This window comes from Apteryx mantelli, chromosome 1, assembly GCF_036417845.1.
Source record: "Apteryx mantelli isolate bAptMan1 chromosome 1, bAptMan1.hap1, whole genome shotgun sequence".
Classification (NCBI taxonomy): Eukaryota; Metazoa; Chordata; class Aves; order Apterygiformes; family Apterygidae; genus Apteryx; species Apteryx mantelli.
The window spans coordinates 101,156,251-101,181,127 of record NC_089978.1 but is presented as its reverse complement, the minus strand read 5'-3'; the positions used below and the strand labels follow the sequence as shown (position 1 = coordinate 101,181,127).

The following is a 24,877-nucleotide window of genomic DNA, read 5'->3' as shown; positions in this document are numbered from 1 at the left end:
AACTTGAGGGATAATGAAATGTAAAGATCCAAAAGAGCAGGCAGACTTTTACTGATGCCTGCTTTTTTTTTTTTTTTTTTTTTTTTAAACAGGATCTGTCCAGCATGGAACTGCCTTCCCTATGCCCTTTATTTAATAATCATTACTTTCTCGGAAATGTTGTGGCAAAATACAACAACCACATAATAACAAAGTTCTGAAGGATGTTTTAAACAACAGGGACCCACTCTCTGGAGCTAGCACTGATCAGTAGCTGAAATGGAGGTGAAATTTCCCCGTGCAAATTGCTGATTGCTCAACTGACTGGGACCCTCTGCTCCCTCTCAGTCCACAGGAGCTCACCATGAGCAAGTTCAGGAGATCACGGACTTCTGAGCCCACTGGTAAGCTTCAATAGGAAAACCAGATTTAATAAATTCTGCAGCCCTCACAGATGCCATAAGAGACAAAAGGTCCAAGTATTCCCTTAAATTATAGCCTTAGGGGACAGCCAAATAACAGAAGGGAAGAGGAAGGAGGAGGAGGCAGGGCACAGCTCTCTGGTTAGCGAAGAAGCTATGGTGAAAGCAGGCACATGCTCTTTGTTTCTTCATAATATCTTCAGCTTTTGCTCAGCTGCCCAAGAAAAATGATCAAAGTGCTCAACTTTTGGGGCATATTTTTAAGCTAACTAAATGCATAATGTTGAACAAGGTCAACAAGGTGTCCGGATGCATTCTAGTTGTTAACTTGCAGCCGGCTAGCAGCCTGTCAGGTTCTCTTTTCCATATGGGTAATCACCGCAGCCTTGTGCTTCATGGCTTTATGACTCACTCCATTACATATTTTGTGCTTCTCACAGTGTTTAGGCAGATGGAATAAAATCACATCATTATGCTGCACAAGTGCATGACCCCATGGATAGGAAACAGCCGGAACCCTTTAACAAAATACGCAAAGTTTCCCATTTCTAGACTGAGAAATCAGAATTCCCTACCATTCCTTCAAGACTATTTTATAACTAGAAAGTTTTGTTTTTCTTTCTATATGAAAATTGCACCCTCATAGATGATATGAAGACCTATAATAGTTAGTTGCATGAGGCAATCTGCTAAAACTGTCATTTTCATAAAAGCATTAAAAAATACCAGTTAAGTTTCACACAACAAAATAAAAATAACATCTGTTGTTCACTACAATCTTTGCAGTTACCTGTTAAGAAACATCAGGGTGTCAGTAAAGCTGTAGTTCAGGAGCCAGATTTTCTCCTGGCATAAATCAGAGTAGCTATATTGATTTCAGAAAGACTATAAATTGATTTATACTTACTAGAGATTAGGTTTAAGTGACTGAAAATGACAATTCCAACTAATGTGGAACATTTTTTTTATAGATGATTCATTTTGTTATTTAGGTTTAAGCCTTCTAATTCCAAGAAAAAGTTCTTAATGAGTGTGTCTTCAAGCAAAAAGCATGACTACTATAATTTAACTGAGATCATATTTCTAATACATCAAGGTAACACACTTTAAAATGGCGCATCTGTCTGACTGAATGCCAGGAGACCTGATTATTATATTGTTGCCTAGTCTTGATACTTCTAATAAAACAGGAAATGAGGCAGCACATTTTTGCTTCTTATTTCTATAAGAAGAACTTTGGCCTTACATACAGTGCTGCATTAGATGCTTTTTGCCTTTCAGAAGTCTTGAATTAATGTTTAAGGCAAAGCTGACGTATTTTTACAGGCCTCCCCACTGCTGAACCGGTGGTATAAGTAAGGAAGAACTGATTAACTCCAGGGGTCAGATAGATTTAGACCCTATAGAGGTGCCATGTGGATGCTGAGTTTCACAACACTAGTACAACTACAGATTTGAGGCCTTTGTGTTTCGATTTAATGCAACATTTAAGTTATAAAAACTTGTAAAATGAACCTCTCCATGTAAATCAATAGGCACTACAAAACAGAAACTTGGAAAAAATATCTATAAATAATGAAAGGGTGATAGAAAAGCAAAGTATGGGAGTTCTCTGTTCCCATCTTCAGCTTGTCACGCAAGCTGCTTCATACATTTTTAAGGACGCTCTAAGACAGTGCTCTCCTGTCCACTTGCTGAGCTGGAAAAGATGTGCCATCACTCAGGTGCCTATAGTTAGTAACACTAGAGTTTGAAGACCAGTTTGCTGATCACGGGTGCAGTGAATGGAAAGTGTTTAATTATGTATCACTTCAGCTGAGGTTTAAATCAATTGTGACATTATGGAAACTGGAGTCCTTCACGGGTTTATTCCTGGGATCCTTGGAGCCCAGACTCAGTACAGAAGCTGGAGAGGTGAATAGCTGGAACCTGACTCAGAGCTCCCTGAAATCGGTAAGAGCCACTCTGTTGACCTCAACAGGCTTTGCACCATGCCCATGAAATTTGCAGCTAAAACTGACATTGCCTAGACAAACGGTTGGGGATAAGGTTCTAGTACCTGATAATTATGGGGGGGGTCAGACCACAAATTGTGAGGAAAACAATATCGGTGCTGGCCTGCAACTCTCCTGAAGAGATACTCATAGATGAATTACTGTTACTCAGTGTCCTCATGTTCATCAGTGTGAGTCACCTGAGTGATGTTGACAAGGTGCAACACTGCATTTTTGTTAATTAATCTACTGGGGCCAGAAGTCCGGATCTCATATTTAAATTAAGGATGCTGGCACAAAAAATTGAACAAAATTGAAACACATCTACATGTACATATGCCTATACTTTAAAAATCGGCATACAAAGAAACTTTTAAATGGATGGCAAAGACTATTACTACAGTCAGATTTAAGAGAGTATTGTTACAACAAATAGTTGTGTCTCTAGTGATATCACCTATCGCGTATTACTTTCAAAAAATACTTATTCCTTTCAAAAATACAATTCGTGTATTCTTTCTTGCAGGTAAGTGTTGCTCTGTGCTTTCAGATGCCACTGCTTCTTAGATCTCCTATAGATCTAAAATCATAATAAGGTCCCGTGGCATAGTGCAAACAAGCAGAACCTATTGTGTGAAGTCAGTTAAAGCAATAACACGTGTAATTGACCACAAGGACCTTAAAGTGGCTAGATCAGTTATTGTTTCTATGGAAACAAATGGTTTTGGTTACTTCTGGTGACTTGAAAGGGCATATAAAAATCACACCCTATGTCACAACACTATCACGATGAAATGCTTAAGGCATTTTAATTAAAATGGTATGGCCCAATCTAATTTTTGCAAAAGTAAGGTTTAAAATATGGACTCTTAACAGAACTGCTCTAAAAATCTATTATTTCAATTGAAATGGACACAGCATCTTTGGTTTGATTTGGAGCATCTCCTGGTAGTTTTAGAAATCTAAACATTGCGGTTCTGACTGTAAGAACATGAAAGTAACTGAAAATTTAATCATAAATGGAATCCTTGCTTTAGGCATAAAACTCTCCACTAAGTAGAGTTGAACCCAATGCCTCCAAACCTATAGAAAACATTTGATTGTTGCAGCTGAGGAAAGAACAAACACCAAGAAGCAAATAATCAGCTTTAGAAAACTAAATGAAATTCAAATTTAAAAAAATCTCACTTTTAATAACCCAGAATTTATTGGTAATACAAAGACAGGGAATGGGCATTCTTGGAAAGGGTTTTCCCTTAATATGCAACTTCTAATCTAGAAGAAAGCAAAAAGTGTTACGAACTAGCACAGTTTGAAATAATGTACTTTTCCATAGTCACCATTAACTTTCTAATCAAAAAACCCCAAAAAATTAGGGAGAAACAGGAAAAGATAATTGTGCTGTTAGACACTCCTACTAGAATCCCTGAAGAAGGTACCAGTTGTTTCTCTCCTCTAATAAAAAAATTAATAAATAAATAAAACTTCCTTACACCAGTATCACTACTTCATCCATGAGAGCTGCAAATAAAATTTAAATTATTTTTATCATCACTGAATTAAGATTAGCTTTCAGACATCTTATATGTCACTTAAAATGGAATTTTCACATTACAATTGCATGGAAACTTTGTATTTGTAACTAAACAGCTGCCCTACTTAAACTGAGGATGCACACCAATATATTTTTCCTTTTTGATCTCATAGCAGTTTAGCTTCTGATCTGATCCTGCTGAGGTTCAATTTTACTGTAACGGCAAGGTTATAAAAACTTGCAAAATGAACCCTCCTCTGTAAATCCACCAGAATAATAATGCAAGTCAATGACTTCAACTATGTAGTCATGTCAAATTAAATGCAGAATTAAATGATTTCATATCTGCAGAACATTTAGCTTTTCACAGCTCAAGGAAGAAAAAGCTCCTGGTATTCTACAGAAAGAAAAGCTGAGAGAGGATGAAGAAAATTTATTCCTGTCACTGATGTGCTATTTCTGTGATAAGAAGCAAACAGCACGGTCTTCCTCTACATGAAATATTACCAGTTTTCCAGTAGTGCAATACAAACTTAAAACAAGGGGTGTTCTAGGCACAGGAATATCTATCAAGATAAAATTTGAGATGCCGATCTAGGGGAGTAATTTCAGAATCAGGTGATATGTAATCATATCACACATATATTAAGAGTATATGCTAAAATTAAAAAAGTAGGCAAGTTATTTCTCCCATTTACAACTGTTCTGCCTATTTTTCTGTTTGCCTGCCTGCCTACTTTGATTTGTTCCTTAAGTTGTTTTCTGAGTGCTGGACCTTGGTCTCCAGCTGTGGAGCCAGGCTGCTGAGTTCAATGGTCTATATACACACGAAATACAGTATGTGTATATACATACATGTATAGATATTCTATTGTATTTGAAAGGATACAGTGCAAGTGGAGACTTGAAAAAGAAAACAACCCATATGTTATCCTTTACATACTTTGCTGCTGGCTTCCTGAACAAAAAATGTCAAATGTAGGTCTCAGGTATCTTCAAGGTTTGGGTCAGGAAACCGCGGATCTGTACAATTCTATTTTCAGTCAACGCAGAATAACATAATAGGCCAGGGAAAGGGAGGTAGAAGGTACGTTGGAGGCCCTAAGCCAAGAGTCCCAACCATTAGTGAATCCCCAGTGGCTGAATTCATATAGGATTCAGTTACGGCCGCAGCTTATGGAGTGCTGTCAGCAACATTTCAGTAGAAAACAAGTCTCTAAATAGATTCCATCACTATGTTGCACTTGTCTTCATCAGGTAGAAGAGAGAAACAACTCCTCCACCTTGAACTCTTGTATCAGTGGAAAAAAGCTGACATTTTTTTTCTCTCAGGTTACAGAGCTGATGTAGGAAATATACTGTGCTTACTTTGTACTTCATATTTTCCTTATTGTGCTAAGCAGCTTATTTTTAGCTGTAGTGCCTGAATACTGGAAAAGAAGATTTATGCCTTGATCATAAATTTTACCTTGCAGTTTGGTGTTTAACACAACATTTATGTACTGCAGGTGATGACCAGCCTCTATTTTAAGAGACTCTTGTAAACAATTATTTAGTAAAGTATTTGTATTCTGTAGCTTAAGGCTTGTCTGTAGGCTAAGGCTTTGTCACTCAAATCTTCAGGATTAGTCAAATCAACAACAAATTTTTAAATTGGGTCAACAGTGCTAATTAAGACACCTTAATACTGAACGAACCGTATCATTATTAGTATTTTAATTGTTGTAAATGTGCAGGGGGCTGGGGGGACCATATCCACTCCATCAGCAAAGCCGTAGAGGTTTGTGTCTTTTCTGGTGAATGTGCAATAGGCTTAGGGAGAGACTCAGGCTGTTGACTTAGATGCCCAAGTGAAAAAAACCCAAACCAAAAATGTGCCTCATACAGTGGCATTTATACAGTCTTTGGGCCTCTCTGGGTAACAGCTGGTCTGCGATGCTCAACACTTTCCCCTTCAGGCAGCACAAGAGGTGGTGAAATCCTCCTGCTTTATGCAGCCAGGGAGATCCAGGAAAGCACTTGACTTCCCTAAAGATAGGTGGGTTTTCTTGGTCATCTTCAGGGCTGTGGGATCAGGCTGAAGAAAATACTTTTTCAAGACTTTGCCTGGATGCAGCGGCCTTTTCTCCTCCGCCCATGTGCAGGTTTCTTTCCAAACTGATGCCCTGGACATGCGCAACTAACAGTTTGTAGAGGCGGTTTTGAGATACAAAATCTTGGGGTCCTTTATATGGATTTTGAAATCTTCTAGTCTGATATACCTAGTGAAAGATAACACTTCTCTGAAAGTATATTTGAGATTCTGTTGGCCCTTCAGGGTTTATAAAGTAGTGTGATGCCCAAAGAAGGAGGGAAGAGGAATTGCCAAAATGAGTGTGCTTATTTTGCAACATCAAACAGATGTGTTTCTGTCTGTTTCACCAAATCAAGCTAATCCTTAAGGATAATACAGTAAAAATGTAAAGTTTAGTTAGTACTGAGTAAAAACAGTACACCAGTAAAAACAAACAAATAATCTGGGAGGAACTGGGTTTTGCTGTAGGCCAGTGAGAGGTAAGTTTCTGCAAATTGTAAGAGAATTTAAGTTTGTAGATATTTCCTATTCAAGCACCAGTGCTATATTATTTCTTCCAAGAATGAATTCCATTGCCAGAGGATGCAGGTAAATGGTTTGTCTGCTAAACAGAGTTAGCACCTGGGAAGCACAGAATTATTAAAATATTGCCCAGTTAATAACTATTCTTTTCTCATGTCCAGTAATTTAGGAGGAAAGGGAGCAAAAAAAAGGCATTTTAGCTGAGGCTATTACCAAGATTTAAAATTATAATAACAGAAATCTATTTTTAATAAAGTCTGCTACTATAATGTTTATTGCAGTTAAGAATAATTGTTATGATAATTCAATTTGTGGCTAATATTTTTAAAACAAAAGAGAAACCTTATTAGAAAACTTTTTCAACTTCTACAATTACCTACTGTTATCTTATATTACAAACTCTTTGATGGCACAGTGGGAGGTAGGAACAGGGTATATTTCTTTCTAATTTCTGTCCCACCCAGTTTCTGAATGCAAGATTTGAGTGACAGCTTTGGAGGACAAAGGACTGACTCATTTATCATCCTACCAGGTAAACCTTGGGTAACAATTCTTGAAACTTCTGAATATTAATATGACAATGTGCCTCAATCTTGATCTGAAAGGACCTAATATACTGTTGAGATGATTACCCAGCACACCAATCCCTTGAGGACTTGATCTTGCTAAACAAACTCCCAGTTAGTGACAACTGTGGTGATGGGAACAATAATAATAATATAATTGTCCCAAACTTTTTGGAGCTTTGATGCTGAGAAAGATATTAGATGCAATGCTAACAATACATTGATATGATTTTTATACCATTGTGAATATTAACATTGCACAGATTTTAGAAATTGGAGACTTTCTTTTCTAAAGGGTCTGATTCATCTCCATTGTTCAAAATACTACTGTACTATTTCTGCTTCTCCAGTTTTCTCTTCAACATGCCTCCTAGGACACGTGACCATTCTAATGGCTTACTGAGCAGGGTCACCCATCTCCAGTGGGTCAGCTGCAAGACCTGCTGAGATTGGGTCTGCCAGCTCAGTGAAGTCCACAAAAATCTGTGTGCTGCTCTTTGCCTGCAGATCTACAGGAAGTCATGTTTTCCAGCGCAATGAGGGGAAGGGAGATTCTACTAGCCTCCACCTTCATCCTTTCCTGTAGGTGGATCTCCATCCATGCCCTCACATTTGGGAAGCTATGGAAAAGATGTTGTTAGGCAGCAATTTTATTTTGATCTGTCATTCAAAATGTGTGATTCACAGTTATTATAAAAGTAAAAATAATGATGATTCTGTTGATGCGGAAGCAAAAACCTACAAATAATCTGATCTCTTTCCAAAAATCTGTTTATGGTATTGTAAAGATCAGAAAACAATACTGCTTAAGACATACTTTAAAAACACTGAATGTGAGAATTCATAAAAATCTTATTTCCTCCCTTCCATTTCTGGTAGCTGTGACTTTTCAAAAGTTGAAGAACAATGCAATTCCTGAAACTCCTTAAATATTTTTTGTTGCAGACTCTCTAATACCACCTTCTCTATATACTTGAAAGCGTTGGCCTGGGTCAAGACAATGATGCAATAACTTCAACTGAGATGTAGAGATGTGTACTATAGCATAATATGTTTGGCAGCCTGAATTTTAGAAGAATAACCATGCCAAGTATTCAGATGATTCTGAAGTGCTGGTGCATGTCTCAGATTCATTATGCCAAAATCAGTTTGTTTCCGCATTTTCTAGCTGCTATTTTATTAGGTATGATTGGTCTCTTTTTCTTTCTAAAAGTATCATTATATTTCTAGTGTTCATAGTTTTCATGGCAAAATCCTTGCTTTTTTTGCATCCATGTTTGAGGTGACTTCATGAAACTGATTCTTGTGTAGACTACATTTCAGGAAAAAGACAGAAGCAGAAATCCAGAAAAAGTCATAAGCAGTTCTAAATGCCACCTGAATGAGTATCTTCAATACAAGCTGACTGGGTGGGAAAAGGACTATTAAAAGACTTACAATGGGCTAGAATATGAGGCGGTCATCTATTATGCATTACTAATTACAGAATTAGGGTTGTATGTAATGTGTGGAAGTTCTGAAAAGACAGTCCTAATTCATAGTAATAGTACTAGAAATGATCAATTTCTAAGCTTGCCTAGACATCTGATGAACCATCCAAATTCCAGCTGATGAGGTGGCAGAAGACGCAAATGTTTTTATTCTATTTCTGAATGAAAGTGAGATGGAAGTTGGGAACATTACATCAGGTTGATTTCACCCCCCAGAATACAAGTCATTGAATCTGGATGACACCTTTTTTTCCTCCAACCAAAAAGCACTCAGGTTCCTTACTCCTAATCAGTAACTATCTCAGTGTTGGATAAAGCAGATAATTTGTTTGGCAGGCTTGACCCTCCCTACAGGTGCAAAACAGTCCTGTGAGATGCTAAGGAAAAGCAAGGAAACAATCAAGTAACACAAGTCGGGAAGACCTCAGAAGCTCACAGGAAGGCCTTCTGAAAGCAAGCTTCAGCTGGTCTAACATTTTGCTTGCTTATAGCAAACCATTATGGTAGCAACAAGCTGTGGCCTTACCTTTGGATAGTTTAGTTTCAGAATGTCCCATTTTTCCAAATAAGTTTGTTATAATCTGTCTGAGACTCTTTTATGATTGTTGGGGATCATTTTTGAAAAATAAATACTATTTCTTGCAGATCCCTAAACCTTTATTGCAACCATAGAATTTGCAGCAGATAGCATTACAGGCAGTTTGATTTAAAAGTGAGGTTGGAAATTAGATAGGAGGAGGCATAGGTTATTGAAAGTGACATTATACAAGAAAGAGATCAAGTGGGGGAAAAGAAGAGACAGGCACCATGAAAACAGACAGGTAAAAGTGTCTTGAAAGAAAAGACTGAATTCAAAGAAGAATAAAGACAGGCTCAAGAAGCACAGTCAGTCTATCTTAGATGTTCTCATCTACTTCATCTAAATGGTTTAACTTTATTATTTCTTCTCTATATTCCCAGATGCACAGATAACTTTGAATTATTAAGTTTGAATTATTAATAACTTCTATAGAATTTCAGAAGTTGTGGGTGAAAGAAGAAATATGCCCCTTAAGTCTTTCCTCACTGATTTGAACGCTAATAATACTGGTCTGTCTGCTAATACTGAAGATTATTTCTACCCATATGTTCTGTTTAAAGCTCCCCATAAAGTATTCTTTAAGAACATATCACTCAAAATTTATGGGCCAACATTCAAGTTGCTCCACTGGAACATTAAATTCTCTTCCAAGGTATTGAAACTAATTATTAAGTTCATGACATATTTCATCTCTTTACTGCAAAGAAAAGTTAAAGCCAATCAAGAAAAACAGGTACAAATTCAAGCCATTTTAACTAACAGAGCTAAAGATGGCTACAAATCTGCAATTTGCTAAAGGGGCTATGATGATGTCCTAACCCCAGAAGCTTTTAAGTTAAGAGCAGGGATTGAATTAAGTGCTGTATGCTTTTAAGATCATCATTATATGGAATATATTAGAATATTCCAAATACTACGTAAGCATAAATAATGTATTTGAGAGCATGAAAGAAAGAGAGTAATCTATTTGTTTAAGAAATAGTAAAAAACATTTGTTGAAGGAGATGACTGCAATTTTGACTTACCTGTGAATATGGATGCTTCCTTTTAGCAGAGCAAGTACAAATATTCACCTTACCTTGTTAGAGATAGAGATGAAAATTATTTCTATCTGTATCTATTTCTACAGCTCCTGGGTTTGTGGTTCTATTCTGTGACTACACAGGAATCAGTCATATCTCTCACTGTATTATTTCCTACTTATTTTCCCCCTTATCTATCTGTATGATACAGTAATTTCCTGCCTTGTCTATTATAACTTTCTACCTTCTGCGTGGCCTTGATCTTTCCATGTTCTTCTTTTATCCTTTTCTTGCAAAATCCTTTATGCTTTTTTTCATTGTTGGGTCCTGCTTTTGAATGACCTTTTCTGATACCACTGGCTATCTTCCATTCCTCTGTCCTCAGAACAACCATTTTTCCATTGATGCTGTATATTAAACAAAAGACCATGCTCCACTCACTACTCTTTTTCACATATATAAGTACTGCTGACTATTTGCTGTGTATATAAGTAGCCTCACCCACTGTGGCAAATGTATATACTAATTTATCATAATAAACTGTATCATGTTTACAGTAAGCAAATAAAGTTGTGTCTTTTTCCTATTTGAATACTTCTCCACTATGTCATATCATGTATTCTCTAATACAGAATGACAAATCTTCTGAGAAGAGTTTATAACATATTTGTACTCAGAGTCTCACAAATAATCTATTTATGCTATTGTGCATTAGAGTATCACTAGAAATAGCATTCTTTGGGAACCAGAAATTTGATTGACCCAAAAGGTGAATATCCCTCAAGCACCTTCAGTCAGGAAGAAGCTGGGGTGAATTTAGATATGTTTGAAGATAGAAGGCTCCATATCCTTTGAGTTATTGTATTGTCTTAATTTTCTCCATTTTCATCCACACCCTGCCCGATAATCCTATCTTGATATTCACAGATTTCAAAAAGAGAGCATGATACCTCAACAACATCACCAAAGGGATATTACATCTTCTACAAGCTACAAAGCAGAAAGGATAGTACGTTTTCTAAACTTGTCTTTATGAAGCATTCTGCTAGTAAGCTTTTGCTCTCAGGCAGGAAGTATTGCTGTAAGACAGATTTTGTTAGTGGGTGGTTTGAGTTGGAGACAGGCATATGTACTCCCATATGGTCTTATTTAGCCCAAAAGGGTCTATTGCCTGATGGCTGCAATAGCAGAGGAATAGATTTGATGACCTAAGTGGTCCCGTTCTGTTCTTAAATTTCAAGTTCTTTCTCTTTCTGTGTATGGGAGAATAGACTTACTCAAATACAGTATAAGCTAGGATGAAAGATAGTTATCACTGCTAGTAGTTACAGGATATACTGAGCACCTTCTTTCTTCCTTGTGATATTTCCTCTTCTGTTAACTAGCCTAGGTGTGGCATGAAAAGCTCAACCCAAAGATCAAAATGTTACCTCTATCTTCTTACCTGGCCGATGGGCCTTTGGAACTGCCATGTTCATCACTCGCCCTCCATCCTGAGGTTTGGGGGGGGATGCAGTAAACCTGCAAATCCCCGATTCTGATGGTGTGCTTGAGGTCAGACTGTCTGTGTAGTCATTAGTCCCTGCCGTTAACTGTTCTGACGATGTATCTGATATGAAGCATTCAGTAATGGTGAACTTGGCATGTCTCAGCTGCTCTTCCATTTTCGCATGCTCGTATGCTCTTGCTAGCTCTTCATATGTTGAGGAGGCACTTTCTGTGGAGACCATGCTGCTTCTTGCTCGATCTAAACACAGACATAAATAATGGAAGAAAGAAAAAATTTGCACAATCCATTTTGGAAGAAAAGTTATGAACATGACAGTGTTCTTAATGACATGCAGGATTCTTGAAATTACCAAGCTGATTTAAATGAGTCTGCTTCACTATAGATGCTTGCAAAACTTTTAGTTTGGTCAGTTACTTGATAATTATGGATAGTCTAAAGTATAGTCCTATTCTGCTAGCAGTGATATGTGACTCAGCATTAACTGGGGTTTTTAGAAGAAATAACCTTTAATCCAAGAAAAATGTGACTCCTTACAAAAAAATCATTTTCTTAAAAACAAAATGCTTTAAAAATGTTAGAAACCCACGAAACAGATTTAGCACAAACAGAAATAGTTTCTTTACATTGTCCTGTTACTGCATCTCAGACATATTTCTGAGAGGTGACCTCTAGGTGAAAAAGGATAGTCCATTTTCCGTATCTGTTCGATCTTATACCTTTCTGTTGAGAAAGCCCTGAGAACAAAAGTCAAATATAAAGGCAGTGTCTCTGAGACATTGATGTCTGGTCTAGACACTAGGCAAAATACTAACTCATTTCATATGGAACAAATAGTCATAAGAAAACAATACTGTTTGGAAGGTACCAGCCTGCTGTTATTCAGGTGCTATTTGCAATGCTGCTGAAGCTATAGGGGGCTTCTTAATTGACACATAGGCTATTTTGACCTAAAAGCTGTTCTTTTCTGATGATGACTTTCCGAGAACATCAATATTCCTTAAACAACCATTGTTATTCTTGAAGATGAAAATGGACATGGTACATTAAAAAGTGTTCTGGAAATACAGCAGTGGTTTCTATGTAGTTAAGGGGAAAAAACACCGCTCTGTTACACCTGTCATGCTTCTACTTTAAGGGACTGGAAGAGTGGAAGGCTTTCAAAAATTCCTCAGACAGGAGTCATGTTTTTTTACAAGATCTGTACAATTCCAGACATTATTGGTGATGTTCAATAAACAGGCACACTGTAATAGCTAATTCATAAAAATGGGAATCCTATAGCAGTCAGAGGCAATTGTGTTGTTATTGCTAATCTTTATCATTTTTATTGTGTGCTAGAATCCTTGTATCAGTTTTCATTGCACACAAAGAACAATACTCCTGCCCCTTGTAAACAGGACCATACATTATTTAAAATGACAAGTATTTCTACAATATGCCATAACATGCTTAAGATTTTGAGCTGGCCAGAATTGAGCACGGTTTTTGTTCACAGGAAACATCTGTAAATCAGACCAAGATACTGTCTTTCCAAACTTCTGGTGAACTGGAAACTCCTGGAAAGCTCCATCTGCCCAGTGCCGTAAAGTGGTGTCTGTAGATTTCATGGACAGGCAGAGGTCCCAGTCTGGTTCATGAACCTCAGGATCTGCCACTCCTCAGATCCCATGCCCTGGGGAGACCAGCCAGTATTCCAGGAAGGATCTGCTTGAAGACCTTAGATTTGGTGAAGATTCAGTCTCATCAGAAAATTTCTAACAGCCTCTAGTTAGAACATTTGAACTTAGTTACAGCTATGAATGGCTGCAATACATTTCTAATATGCTTAAAAACTATTGCTTTCTAAACCTCATATAGTTTTGCTATGAAATGCCAAGTTCTGCCACATATCAACCACATCAACTAGATTGAGAAATCCAAACCCCATACTGGAAAGGTGATCAAATATACACTTTAGTGTGATTGATTCCTGGACATGTAACTTGGCTACATCTATTATGGTGGTTAGCTGGAAATTAAAAACTTCTGAAGTACTTAGATTATACTTACTAGAAATTAAGTAGCATAGTACAGCTACCTTTTTGCCACAAGAAATCCTATATTGAGCATCTTTCCATGATATAAAGCATGATATAAATATCACTTACATTAAGCAGTGTATGAGCCAAAGGGCAGACACAGAGTAGGAAAACAGCTGTGTTAAAATATAGGTTATGAAGCCTGCCTAAAAATTATATGTAGTTTGTGTATTAAACCACATGGCAAATCTAATTCCCTGCCCTTTCCAATGCTTACTGGAGAATGAGAAACATAACCCCAGTGATACTTGTCTGTCAAATAAAATAACCTTGGGTGACCAAATGTTGAAACATGTGCAAGTGAACCTGAAATGTAGACTGGCCATGATAAGGGTTTCTGAGATAACATTTGCTATTTATATCTGCATAGCTATAAGAGTTAACCCTTAAGGCTTCATGATCTTTATATATGAAGAAATCAGGATGAGGTTCCTATCCAGCAGGATGAAGCTGGATAGAGGTATCTCTTGAGTGGCATCACTCTATGGAGACAACATGAGGAGATTGCACCCAGTTCTACATGGTGCACTTTTTGTTCAAGCAAGGATGTATATACACTGCTCTATTTTTCCAGCTCTCCTAATTATCACTGGTTTATGATGGGATCATCTGGACTTTTCTGGAGCTTCCCAAAGCTCCTATCCATAGGCCATCACTGTCTTTTTTTGGAGGGGGCAGGGGGCAGGGGGAGGGGATTGAATCTGTTCATTATTAGACACAATGTTCTTTCCAAAGAACAGAAAACATCATTATCAGTAATGCTGACTATACACAAATGAATCCATTATAGCAGAAGAAACATCACTTGATTCCTAATTCAATAACTTACACTAATCTTTATATTCTGTGTTCACTCATCCAGTGATGTAAGTTTCACATGATTTGATTTTACTTATTTAGCACTGTAGTTACAATAATGAAAGCAAAGTTAGGCAGGTTCTGACACAACATGCTACACAGCGCATGTTAAGTGATGGTTAGATGCCACTGCAATTTTAAGAGGATGAGTTCTGAAAAGATGAGAACTTCAGTGCACAAATTATTGGATGTAAGGGAAGTCAGAGGCCTGTTCTTATAGAGGGAATAAACACAGTCATATTAGTTTTCATAGCAGAAGGTTAATCACACCTACTGCTTTGGCAGTTTGTCTAAATTAACACGTAGCTTTCCCACGGGACCTCTGCTTTTCCCCCATCACGACAGAATACAGGCAATTCCTCCTGATGTAAGCCAGGATTTGCTTCTGTCAGGTGTACCTTTGAATAAGATTTTACCTTTCTTCAGATTTAACCTTTATTAGATTTGCTTCGTGACTATTCCTCTGCTTAATCATTTACTCATTTATGTGCCATATATCTTTTTGTCACTTGTTCAGTGTAGGACAGAAAGAGAAAGCCTTATTTTTCAGTTACAATTGCACTTATAATGTGAAGACATCAAGAACAGCCTAACACTGAAGGCAGAATGCATATTCAGTGTCTCCCCAGTTACTGTCTAGAGGAATAAAGCCCATGTTGTTTCTCCGGAAACTCAAAGCTTGCTGCTACAGTATTCAGCAATATGAATGGATTTGGACTTGAACCCTAATTCCAGATTTTCCCCTCTGCTTTTTTCTGGTTAGAACGAAACCCTTATGAACATATATTATGCCACTGGAAAAAAGAAAAAGCTTACCTCAGTATAGCTCAAAGCTTAAAACCACTCCACCTTTGACTCAGGCATATTTCTGGTTGGTAATACTGCCCCTTTCTGGTCAATGCCATTTCATACAGCAAATTCTCCTACTTTTTCCTTCAGATTCAGGCAGTACAGAACTTCAGCTACCAGAAAAATTACCAGCATATCCTTCAAAGGACTCCAGAGCACCATGTGAGAAACCATGGGCACGGTATTTGTTATCATTAGAACTGTATGCACTTGTGGAGCCCCTTACAAATTGTGCATTTAAAAACTTCCCAGCAAGGAATAAATAACAGCACCTAATTCAAGAACCAAAGGAAGTAAATCAGGGAACAAGAATGTTTTCGCAGCTACCGCTGTCCCGTTTCCCTGGTGCAGCTCTACAGCGAGCACCATACCTGTGTCCTGCGAGGGGCTGACGCTGTAGCTGTCGCTTTCCTTATCCACTGATCCTGTGGGTCTGGGGGTGGGCAGCCTCCAGTCTGTGGTGAGAGTATGAGCTGATATGGTGGGGTGAGGTCTGTTGAGGGTCCACTGACTAGCATAGCGGTTGCGAGCTGTGGGTCCCGTTTTTGCACTCCTCCTTGTGGTAGGATCTGCGATGGGTAACAGAGAGGGTCTTTGCCACGAGGCTCTTGAATAGACAATGAAAGAAGTCCTGTAGCTACTGAAATCATGGCCAACCCCCCCGCAAACATTTAAAAAAACCCCTTTCTTTGTGAAAAAAAATTGAAGGGTGAAAGTGCAGTTTTGTACAAAACAGTAGCACTTCTTTGAAATACCCTCTTTCTAATAAAACTATACATTTAAAAAAGAGTGCAAATGAAGAGCTGAGAGACCCAGCCAATTTCTCATTGACATGTACTCCTTGCTGGTTCATTATCCCTTTTCTCCAAATGTAACTAGTTCTCCAGCACCAAAACCACCTCAAGATCCAAAAGAGCACAAGGCAGGTAGACCTGATCAGGGATTTCACACCGCATTGCACACTAATTCTAACCTTAGTAGTCTAGATGTGCCCTCAGAAACCTCTTACACCAGTCACCTGCTCTCAATTTGTAAAAACACATGGGAGGGAGAGACAATAGGTTGCTCAGAAATGTGTGGGTATAATTTCCTATTTTGGGCATTTTACTAATAATTTTACCACATTAGGGTATTAGTCAGCTACAAATTCTGTATTTAGTTCAGTAGGTAGCCAAGGTGTAAGATATAACCTATATTAGTGCCCTTAGAGTTTCAATAGTAACAAGTCCCTAAAGACTTGAGTTTGATTTAAAAAAAGCTAGGAAATAAATTAAATCTCTTCAACATTAAGAAATCATCTGCTACTTAGCAATATGTTCTGTATTCCTCTAGAGATGATCTGGTGACCAAGGAAGTGGAAGTGAACAATCTACCAAAATTGACCTCTCTGATTTTATTAATGATCAGTAATTCTTCTGCAGAAGTGAGGCTTGAATTCCCTAATAAAGCTGGTAGAATAGGAAAATCATTATTTGGCAAACAGAAAGTGACTAAAACAGCACTGAAAGATTTCTCTTCAAAGCTTCTAAAAGGATATTATTAACAATAGAGAATAAGAGCATTAGAAATGAAAAATTACAGATCTATTCAAATGTTCTTTCACATTCAAATGGTGACACTGTCACTCTTTGAGGTGAGAGACTTTAGTAGAAGTAATTTAAAGAGAAAACAATACCCATATAATGACTCTGAACATTGCTTCTGCATAAGCATTCCCTGTTAAGTATTTGTATCCTGTTGCTTCAAAGGAACAAGTTATTTATTTACAGATAGCAACTATGGCCTGTTCCCTCTCCTATTTCACATCTGCCCACCACAGCAGCAGAAAAATATGAACTCAGTGCCATTAATAATTGATCCTGCCAGTAGTGCAACAGACAGCAGTATCACGTGAATAAGATCCAAAAAAGCACTTGGTGCCAAGTGACCAGTCTGTCAGTATAAACTGCCAATTGTACCAACTGTGAAAAGCTGGCATGTGGCTGTTGGGTAGCCAGAAGTGAGCCTGCTACCTGTCTGGAAGGAAGACACAAAGGACAGAAAGAGGGTGCCGGTGGGAAAACTTAGGGCACAGTGTTGCTTCCCTTGCTGCTGCACAATGCAGGAGGCAACACAGCTGCATGCAGAAGATGCTCTCCCACAGTGTCCCTGTGCCTACTTGCAGAATAGGTGCCATTGCATATATACGACATATACTCTTTATGCTATAGCAGAATATGCTATGTAGCAGAACCCAGGGGAGATTTCTGCTGCTTGGGTGCCCCACTTTCTTTAGTGTTCAACCCACAATCCTGCAGCATGCAGGGGCAGCATCCTATAGGGGCAGGTCCAAGCTCAACTTTGTAGGGCATCACCACCTCCCTCTAGTCCAGAGCCTTTCCATTCTCCAGCTTCCTAGCTTCCTTCCTTCCACTTTCCTTTTCTGGAAAGTGAGCTAGAACTTTGGCTCACATTTTTGATCTCAACTAGTTGAGAAGAAAGTTGTTGGTCTTATTTCTAGACATTCTTCCTTCAGATTGTTTGGAGAATATGGCTGGACTCCAGGACGGCCTTAGGGTAGTGAGTCACAAGACCTTCACTGGCAGTTTGAAAGAGGAAGCCTGCTGGTGAGCCTGCTGTCAGGACACAGCAGGTCAGTGCTAGCCCTGCTGAGCATGTGCTGAGCAGCAGCTCTGCATCAGCTGTACTGCACTTGCATAAAGGACTCTGTACCACATACTCAGAGAGCTCTGCTTCCCATGTGATGGAAAACAGCACACATCTGGTGCCCTCGTTATTAAGGCAACACTGCTAGAATGAAACACAGGCTTAGAGAGCTGAGGTGAGCAAGAGGAAGGTACATTAAGCATATCTCTCTTATAAATAAATATAAAAATATTAGATGACATCTTACAGCTGTTGGGGCAATTTGACAATCACAGGGTACAGGGGTGCTCAGAGACCCTTGGGGTGAGAAAGGGAGGGACAGGCAGTTCCCCAGCCTCTGAGCCATGAGTCCCACACAAGCAGCCGGGCATCACTTCCCTCTTAACAGAGAAAGTAGTGGATCTTGACAAAATCCCATAGCTCAGCTTCTATCAAAAAATTAGGGTCTTCAATTCAGTGAACATTACCTAGAAGTCTTCAACCCAGTCCTGTGCCCTGCTGCAATCAGATCTTTACTGAACAATAACATGAATGGTGGATTTGCTATCTCCAAAGCCAGGCTGGACACAGATCATACTCTTAGACCTGTGCTAAACCCCAGTTTAATGTGAGGGAAGTCTACCATTGACTTCAGTGGGCTGAAGCACAGAACTGCACACAGAAGAGGGATTTGGAATGGAGGATGCTGGTTCACTAAAATGCTGTCATATGGGACAACCTGGCAATTTTGGGGTGGTACCTCTTTCCTTATTTAAAAGGTAGGGTTTGAAAACAATGGAGGTCCATTGCTCACTCAGATAACCTCGATCTGCAAATATGATAAAAAGCTGGTTGATATTTGCATGAACTGAAGGAAGGAGAAAAGAACAGTACCAGAGATAAAACAAATGTTGCATCTTGACTGTTCTAATTCAAATGTCATAACTGTCCATAGATAAGAAAGGCAATCCATATGATGGTACTAATCCAGTCTTCAAGAAACAACTAATCATAACTTAAAACTTGCCCAGCATTAGGAAAGAGGCAAGGTCAGAACTAGAACAGCTACGATTTAAAAAGACTAGGTGAAAATCAAGATAAAACGAAGATTTTTCATATAATCTGCATTCCAGGTGATGCACTACTTAGCTTTTGGCATTTACATTCGCTAGACTCACCAAGTAAACAACTTCTGAAACTGTCATGGAATAGAGATAATTTGATAGATTTTAGAAATTGCACACTGTTAGTGAACTACACTCCTGTAATATTCCTACCTTGTAAGTATTCCTTAGATTTAGTGAATTTCTTTTCCATTTACAAAGATATGGCACATATTCGTGAGAGAAATTAAGAAGAATGGATTGCAGCAGTATATTTATTATAGCATTTTAATCATTATAAGAATAACTCAGTAGGAAGATATCTGGGAAAAGTAATTTACCATAATAACTAAAACTAGAAATACAACTTTTTCAGAAAAGCAATAATCAGAAATGTATTTCTTTCCTGGTGGAGGAGTAAGAGTAGAAGATGTATTTTGAAATACAATAAAGATTGATCACTGAGAAAAAAAATATTAGACATTAAAAGCCATTAAGCTAATTTACTCAATAAATTCTAGAAATTAAAATCTAGCATGCATTTCCTGTAATGAAAGCCAAGTATGAATTATTTCAAATTACACCTACATTTCAGATGCATATGCAATTTTTTACCGTATTGAATTAGTATATGTAATTCTATAAGAAAATGTTCTTTGCTGACTTAAATAGATTTCTCACAACTTTCAGACTGAAGAAAAAAAAAACACATGAGAATGTAAATGCAGGAGTAGAATATTCTTTTTTTATAGCTTTCTCCTCTCCAGATAATATATTCTCTTATATGCTTACTTGTTCCTGGCCGGGCATCAGAAACATCCACCAGAGGTCCTGTAGCTTGTGACACAGATTGGTAATGTACTGTGTGAGTGACAGTCAGTGACTTCTGCTTAGACGTCTCTCCAAAGTCAGCATCAGTTAGTAGAACCGTTGATCTGTCATCTGTAAGTAATAAAAAAACAAATATTGAATAACAAATTTCATTTTTGTCTTCACAACATAAAATAAGTCCCCAGACTTATTTTTAGCTGGGTTGCACCATGACACTGACAGTCCCCACTTCTGCGCAAGGCTTTAGATGGCTTTGAAGGGTGTACTACAGTTTGGGAACTTCTGGGTTCATTTTCCAAGTTCACACAAAACTAAGGAATGACTGTATCTTTCATGTCTTTATTTCATTGTATAGATCTACAACAGCGACAGGCCATTCAGCGTCCTTCCAAAAAACTCAATTGTGCATAATTATTTTTGGCCCTAACTACATCCTTCTTTTCCATTGTTTGAACACTGCCTTCTCCCCTCTTCATTTTCATGGAGCTCAGCTGTGCTCTTCAGCAACATACTCAATTCTTTTATTAGCATAATTAGTGAGGTCCTCGGTGATATCACCCACATCTTCCCAAAAGGAGGCTGTTAGGTAATGTCTGTATCCTTTACTAGTCAGCTTTTTCCCCACAGTCAGAACATTGCAGAATCATGACCATGACCCAAGACTGGTCTTAAGGACCTACTTAACTTTAAGCACCTGAGTACTCCTAGTGAAGACAGTGGAAATATTCTTGTGGGGCAACTAAGCCGAAGTTTAGCGTTTGCTGTTCTAGAAGCTAAGGGCTAAGTCCTACCAGCTCTCTCTGCACCACAGAGTCCTTCCTGCAACAAACCTCACTATATGAGGTTCAAAACAGAAGCTCTGGGAAGCCTTATGCAAGTGATAAAAGTTTCTTGCAAACTAGTCAGTCCCGCTGATTGTGGGCTTTCCCCCAATTGCAGAAGAACAGCAGGAGATGAAACTGGACCTTGAGAAGGATGGGAAAGAAAAGGTGAGCAATGACTCTTACTGCTGCATGGCTTTGCTGCCTATTGCTTCCCTACAGAGTAGGATATACTCACCAAATTTCTGCACAGACCTTGCTCCCTGCTGCAAGCCAGTGCACTACCGTGCTTACTTTTTTTTCAACTGAAATACCAATGTTGTATTTCTTTCTCTCTAAAAAGGAATCTAGAAAGAGTATGTGGCCCACCTGACTGTAGGAGGTTTAACAGCAATAAATCTTCCACTTTGTGCTAGCAGAACAGTTAGTTGCGTGCTATCAGACTTTCTTTTGTATTCTTTGCAGTCTTTTTTATCTATTTGCAATAGCAGTAAAAGCCATGAGAACTTCCCACTATGCTATCCTGTATAGCTTTGTAACGTATTTCTAAGGGGACAGGCACAAATGGGGCTTCTGCACATTTACTAGTCAGCAGAGGCTGATCCACGTCTTCTAAGCATTCCGTTTTTTGTGACTTGACAAGAGACCATTAATGTGAACAGTTTTGCACAATAACATAACTGGCATTTTTTGCCCAAAGAAGGCCATAAATAGAATGAGCATTATGAAATCAAATTAGTCTCCCTCTGACAAAAGACGAGCTCTTATTCAGGTTGAGAATAAACCCTCTTGGCAGTAAACTACGTCAAAGCCTGCCAAAGTGCCTGCTTACTCTGACTGGCTTTGTGTAGTGCAGGCTATTACCAAGGCACTGATCACATTGCCTATAGTTAAGGCACTAATGGTATTTCCACTATAAACCTCGATTGCCCAGCAACTATAACTCAAAAGTAAAAACCGTCTTGAGGATGAAGCTTGGCACAAAAGACCACATCACAGAAGCAAACTTTAGGAAGCTCAAAGCAGGATTAAAATAAAACTGTCTGTTCTTCAGGTGAAGTGTAAGTCTCTCCTTCAATCTGCTGCTATAAACTGTGAAGTGTGTCCTGTGAGCCACCTGGCTGCAGGTGTGACAGTGTAGGGGACGAATGTAGCCTCACTGCATGGCCAGGGGACCCAGCGATGCTCTGTGCTCCTCCTGGCTTGCCAAGGCTGCACCAGCCACATCCTCTCTGGGACGCTAGGTATGTTCTCCGCCATCAAAGACATTTTCTACACAGATTTTGATCCAAAAAAAGCCAGAAGTATAACCAGATCAATCATTCTGGAACGTCTTGCTTCAGTGTGTACCCACATAGTCACGAGATCAGCTTATATTTTTATTCTGTTGAGATTTCAGCCATCTTGTGTTGAAATTTTTTCAAACAAACCAACCAACCCATTTTCATGACATTTCAGCTATGTGCCAGCTACAAGAGAAATCTAGTTATCTGGCATATGCAACGTTTTTGATTTGAATTTTGCATAGATGCACAAAAGTTAAAAATAGATTAAACTGTTAAAATACAGGATATCATTTGGTATAAACAGGTGGATAGGATATGTAATGTGTAAGTTTTAGACGATGGCTCCTGCAAATCCTTAAATACTAGTGCTGTAGCTTCAAAATTTCATTTTCCTTTTAAGTAATAATAATGATCAAACTGTCTAGTCAAAGCCAATAAAGAAATCAAAATGAAAATCATAAAGCTGCCAGTCTTCATTTACATTTTCTTCAAGCTGCTCTTTCTACCAGCTTCATTTTCCTGCTGTCCTGCATTATTTTAAAGATTGCACTTAGATTACTTAAGGTGGAAAATGATCCAAAGGGGAGGAAAAAAAATTCACTTTTCAAATGTGACAAATTACTTCATAGCTCTTTTTCTTGGTGTGTGAGGTGGGGGGAAAGGGGTGAGCTAAACGAAGCCCACCTAAAGTTCTTGCTACATAAATCAATGAAAACAAGCCCAGTGAGAGTTTACCAATGGTCTCCATTGTGTCCCTCTCCTCAATCAGGAGCTGTGCTCTGGGAATATCTATGTGCATCCTCAGTGTTTGCTGCTGCTTATTAAGTGTATCTGATGTCCTGGTATTCTTGCTAAAAACAAAAGAAAGGCAAACACATTAAAATTCACCGTGCATGAAAAGGTACTTAAGCACCTCTTCATTTCAAATCCATCCAGCTCAATCTAAAAATGAAATAAGAATAATCAGCAAAATTCTCATACATTTTATTTTCCCCTCTTCAGAACAAATACATGGTATTAATTTATAGCACATGACAAGGCAGTTAGATGAATGCAGTGCGTTGGGTCTAATTCTTTTTCTGTAGGAATCTGCTGCAAATTTCTTAGGGTTTTCTTCATGTGTTGTCACATAATGAAATTGATAAAGATGCTTTGTAAGTGTGGTCTCTTCTTTCATTCCTCATGAATGTGAGTAAAGAAATATGTAATAAGTACATAAATAAATAAAACAGGTTGGTAGGAAAATGATGTCTTGTAGTAATTTCTTCCAGTCGTTAATTTTTATCAGATAAATTCCCAATACCAGTGAAACTGATAAATTGAAAACCAAATTAATAACTAGGGGTTTCATTAATACTAATAAATTGCACAAAAATAAATAAAGCTTTTAGTTCCACTGGCCTTGCAAGAGCAAGAAATTGCAAATCTTGTTTACATTCATGGATTTATTTCTAATTGATTGATGCAATATTCCAAAAAAGGAATATAAAACAATTACTGTATCATCATGCAAATTGAAACAATTTCATTCTGAAGTTTGTGTACCAGAAAATTACTTCTTAAATGAGCTGTCTACCAAAAGCAAATGAAAATGGATAGTAAAACTGAATGCTACAATCATTTCCAGTATAGAACTTGCACCAAAAAATCTTCAGACTGCACTAAAATTCCTGGAACTTTTTGCCCCTTCACATGTAATTACTCTTTGGAGGAGATAAAATATTTGCAATACATGTTTATGCAGGGAGGCTAAAGGAAAGTTAAGGCAAATCAGCTAATGGTCTGATCTCAATATTCACACATCAAAGAGCTTTAAAATCCAAATGGAGGTTCATTTTCTGTTGTAAAGTAGCTGTAGATCATTCAGTTTAATTCTCCTTTGGCAATGAATTATTGTTATTAATGGAATCATCAGAGGACTGTTAAGATGCTTGAGAATAAGTTCACTTCTTTCCTGAGTGAGGACCTCTGCACAGCAGTTTAATGCACTTTGATGCATGTGTGCTGAGACCACATCTCTAGATAATTTGCCTTAATGGATGTCTCCATGCGATCAAGACCTGGGGAGCCCAGGTTTTGGGAGTTCTCCTAGAGCCCCTTTTAAGAGGAATCTCCTTGTCACACAATGGTCAGTAATCCTGCCCCAAATCCAAGACAGCCAGTAAGATCAACAAGGCACACAGGTACACCTGTGTGAAGGCAGATTCTCACCTTCTGTCTTCTCCTGCACTTGAGGTCCCCAGCAGTACTGCATCTGTGCATCTCATAGACTTAAAGGTCCCTATCTTTAGCTAGAACATCAGGCAGTACTGTTGCCCTGATAGTACAAATGGAGAGCTAAAACACATTCAAACAGCCTACAGCTGGTGTCTTGTTTAATCATTATGAAAGCAAAATATCAGGAGAGCTACCCAGGATTGCCAGACTTGTCTCCATATACAATCAGTGGAGAATAGTAGTCAACATGTCTTATTAACTACATAAATTTTCAAAGACATTTAGGATCCTAAAATGCAGATAAATTCTGCAAAACTGACTTTCTTAAAGTCTCTGCACAGGTTAGATGCCACTCTTCTATTGGTTTCCATGCAAGTTGCTGAAATGTTAAGAGAATCATAAATTTATCAATTATCTGCATCTGATATATGCCTCAATACAGATCCTTGAACAGTCAGGGTACACTGGACTTGCCCAAGATCATACAGCAAATCTGTGATGAAGTAGGAAACTGAA

General features: G+C 38.2%; 1 protein-coding gene across 1 annotated transcript in view; it reads right to left on the bottom strand.

Annotated features, from left to right (window-relative positions):
- The window catches only part of DSCAM (DS cell adhesion molecule), a 405,855-nt gene that overhangs the window by 6,632 nt on the left and 374,346 nt on the right, over positions 1 to 24,877 (bottom strand). The window contains exons 27-30 of the mRNA XM_013955244.2: positions 22,880 to 22,995; positions 19,999 to 20,148; positions 15,850 to 16,047; positions 11,628 to 11,930 (exon numbers count right to left, since the gene is read on the bottom strand). Of these exons, the coding sequence (XP_013810698.2) occupies positions 11,628 to 11,930; positions 15,850 to 16,047; positions 19,999 to 20,148; positions 22,880 to 22,995 (767 nt within the window). The remainder of the gene's footprint in view (positions 1 to 11,627; positions 11,931 to 15,849; positions 16,048 to 19,998; positions 20,149 to 22,879; positions 22,996 to 24,877) is intronic.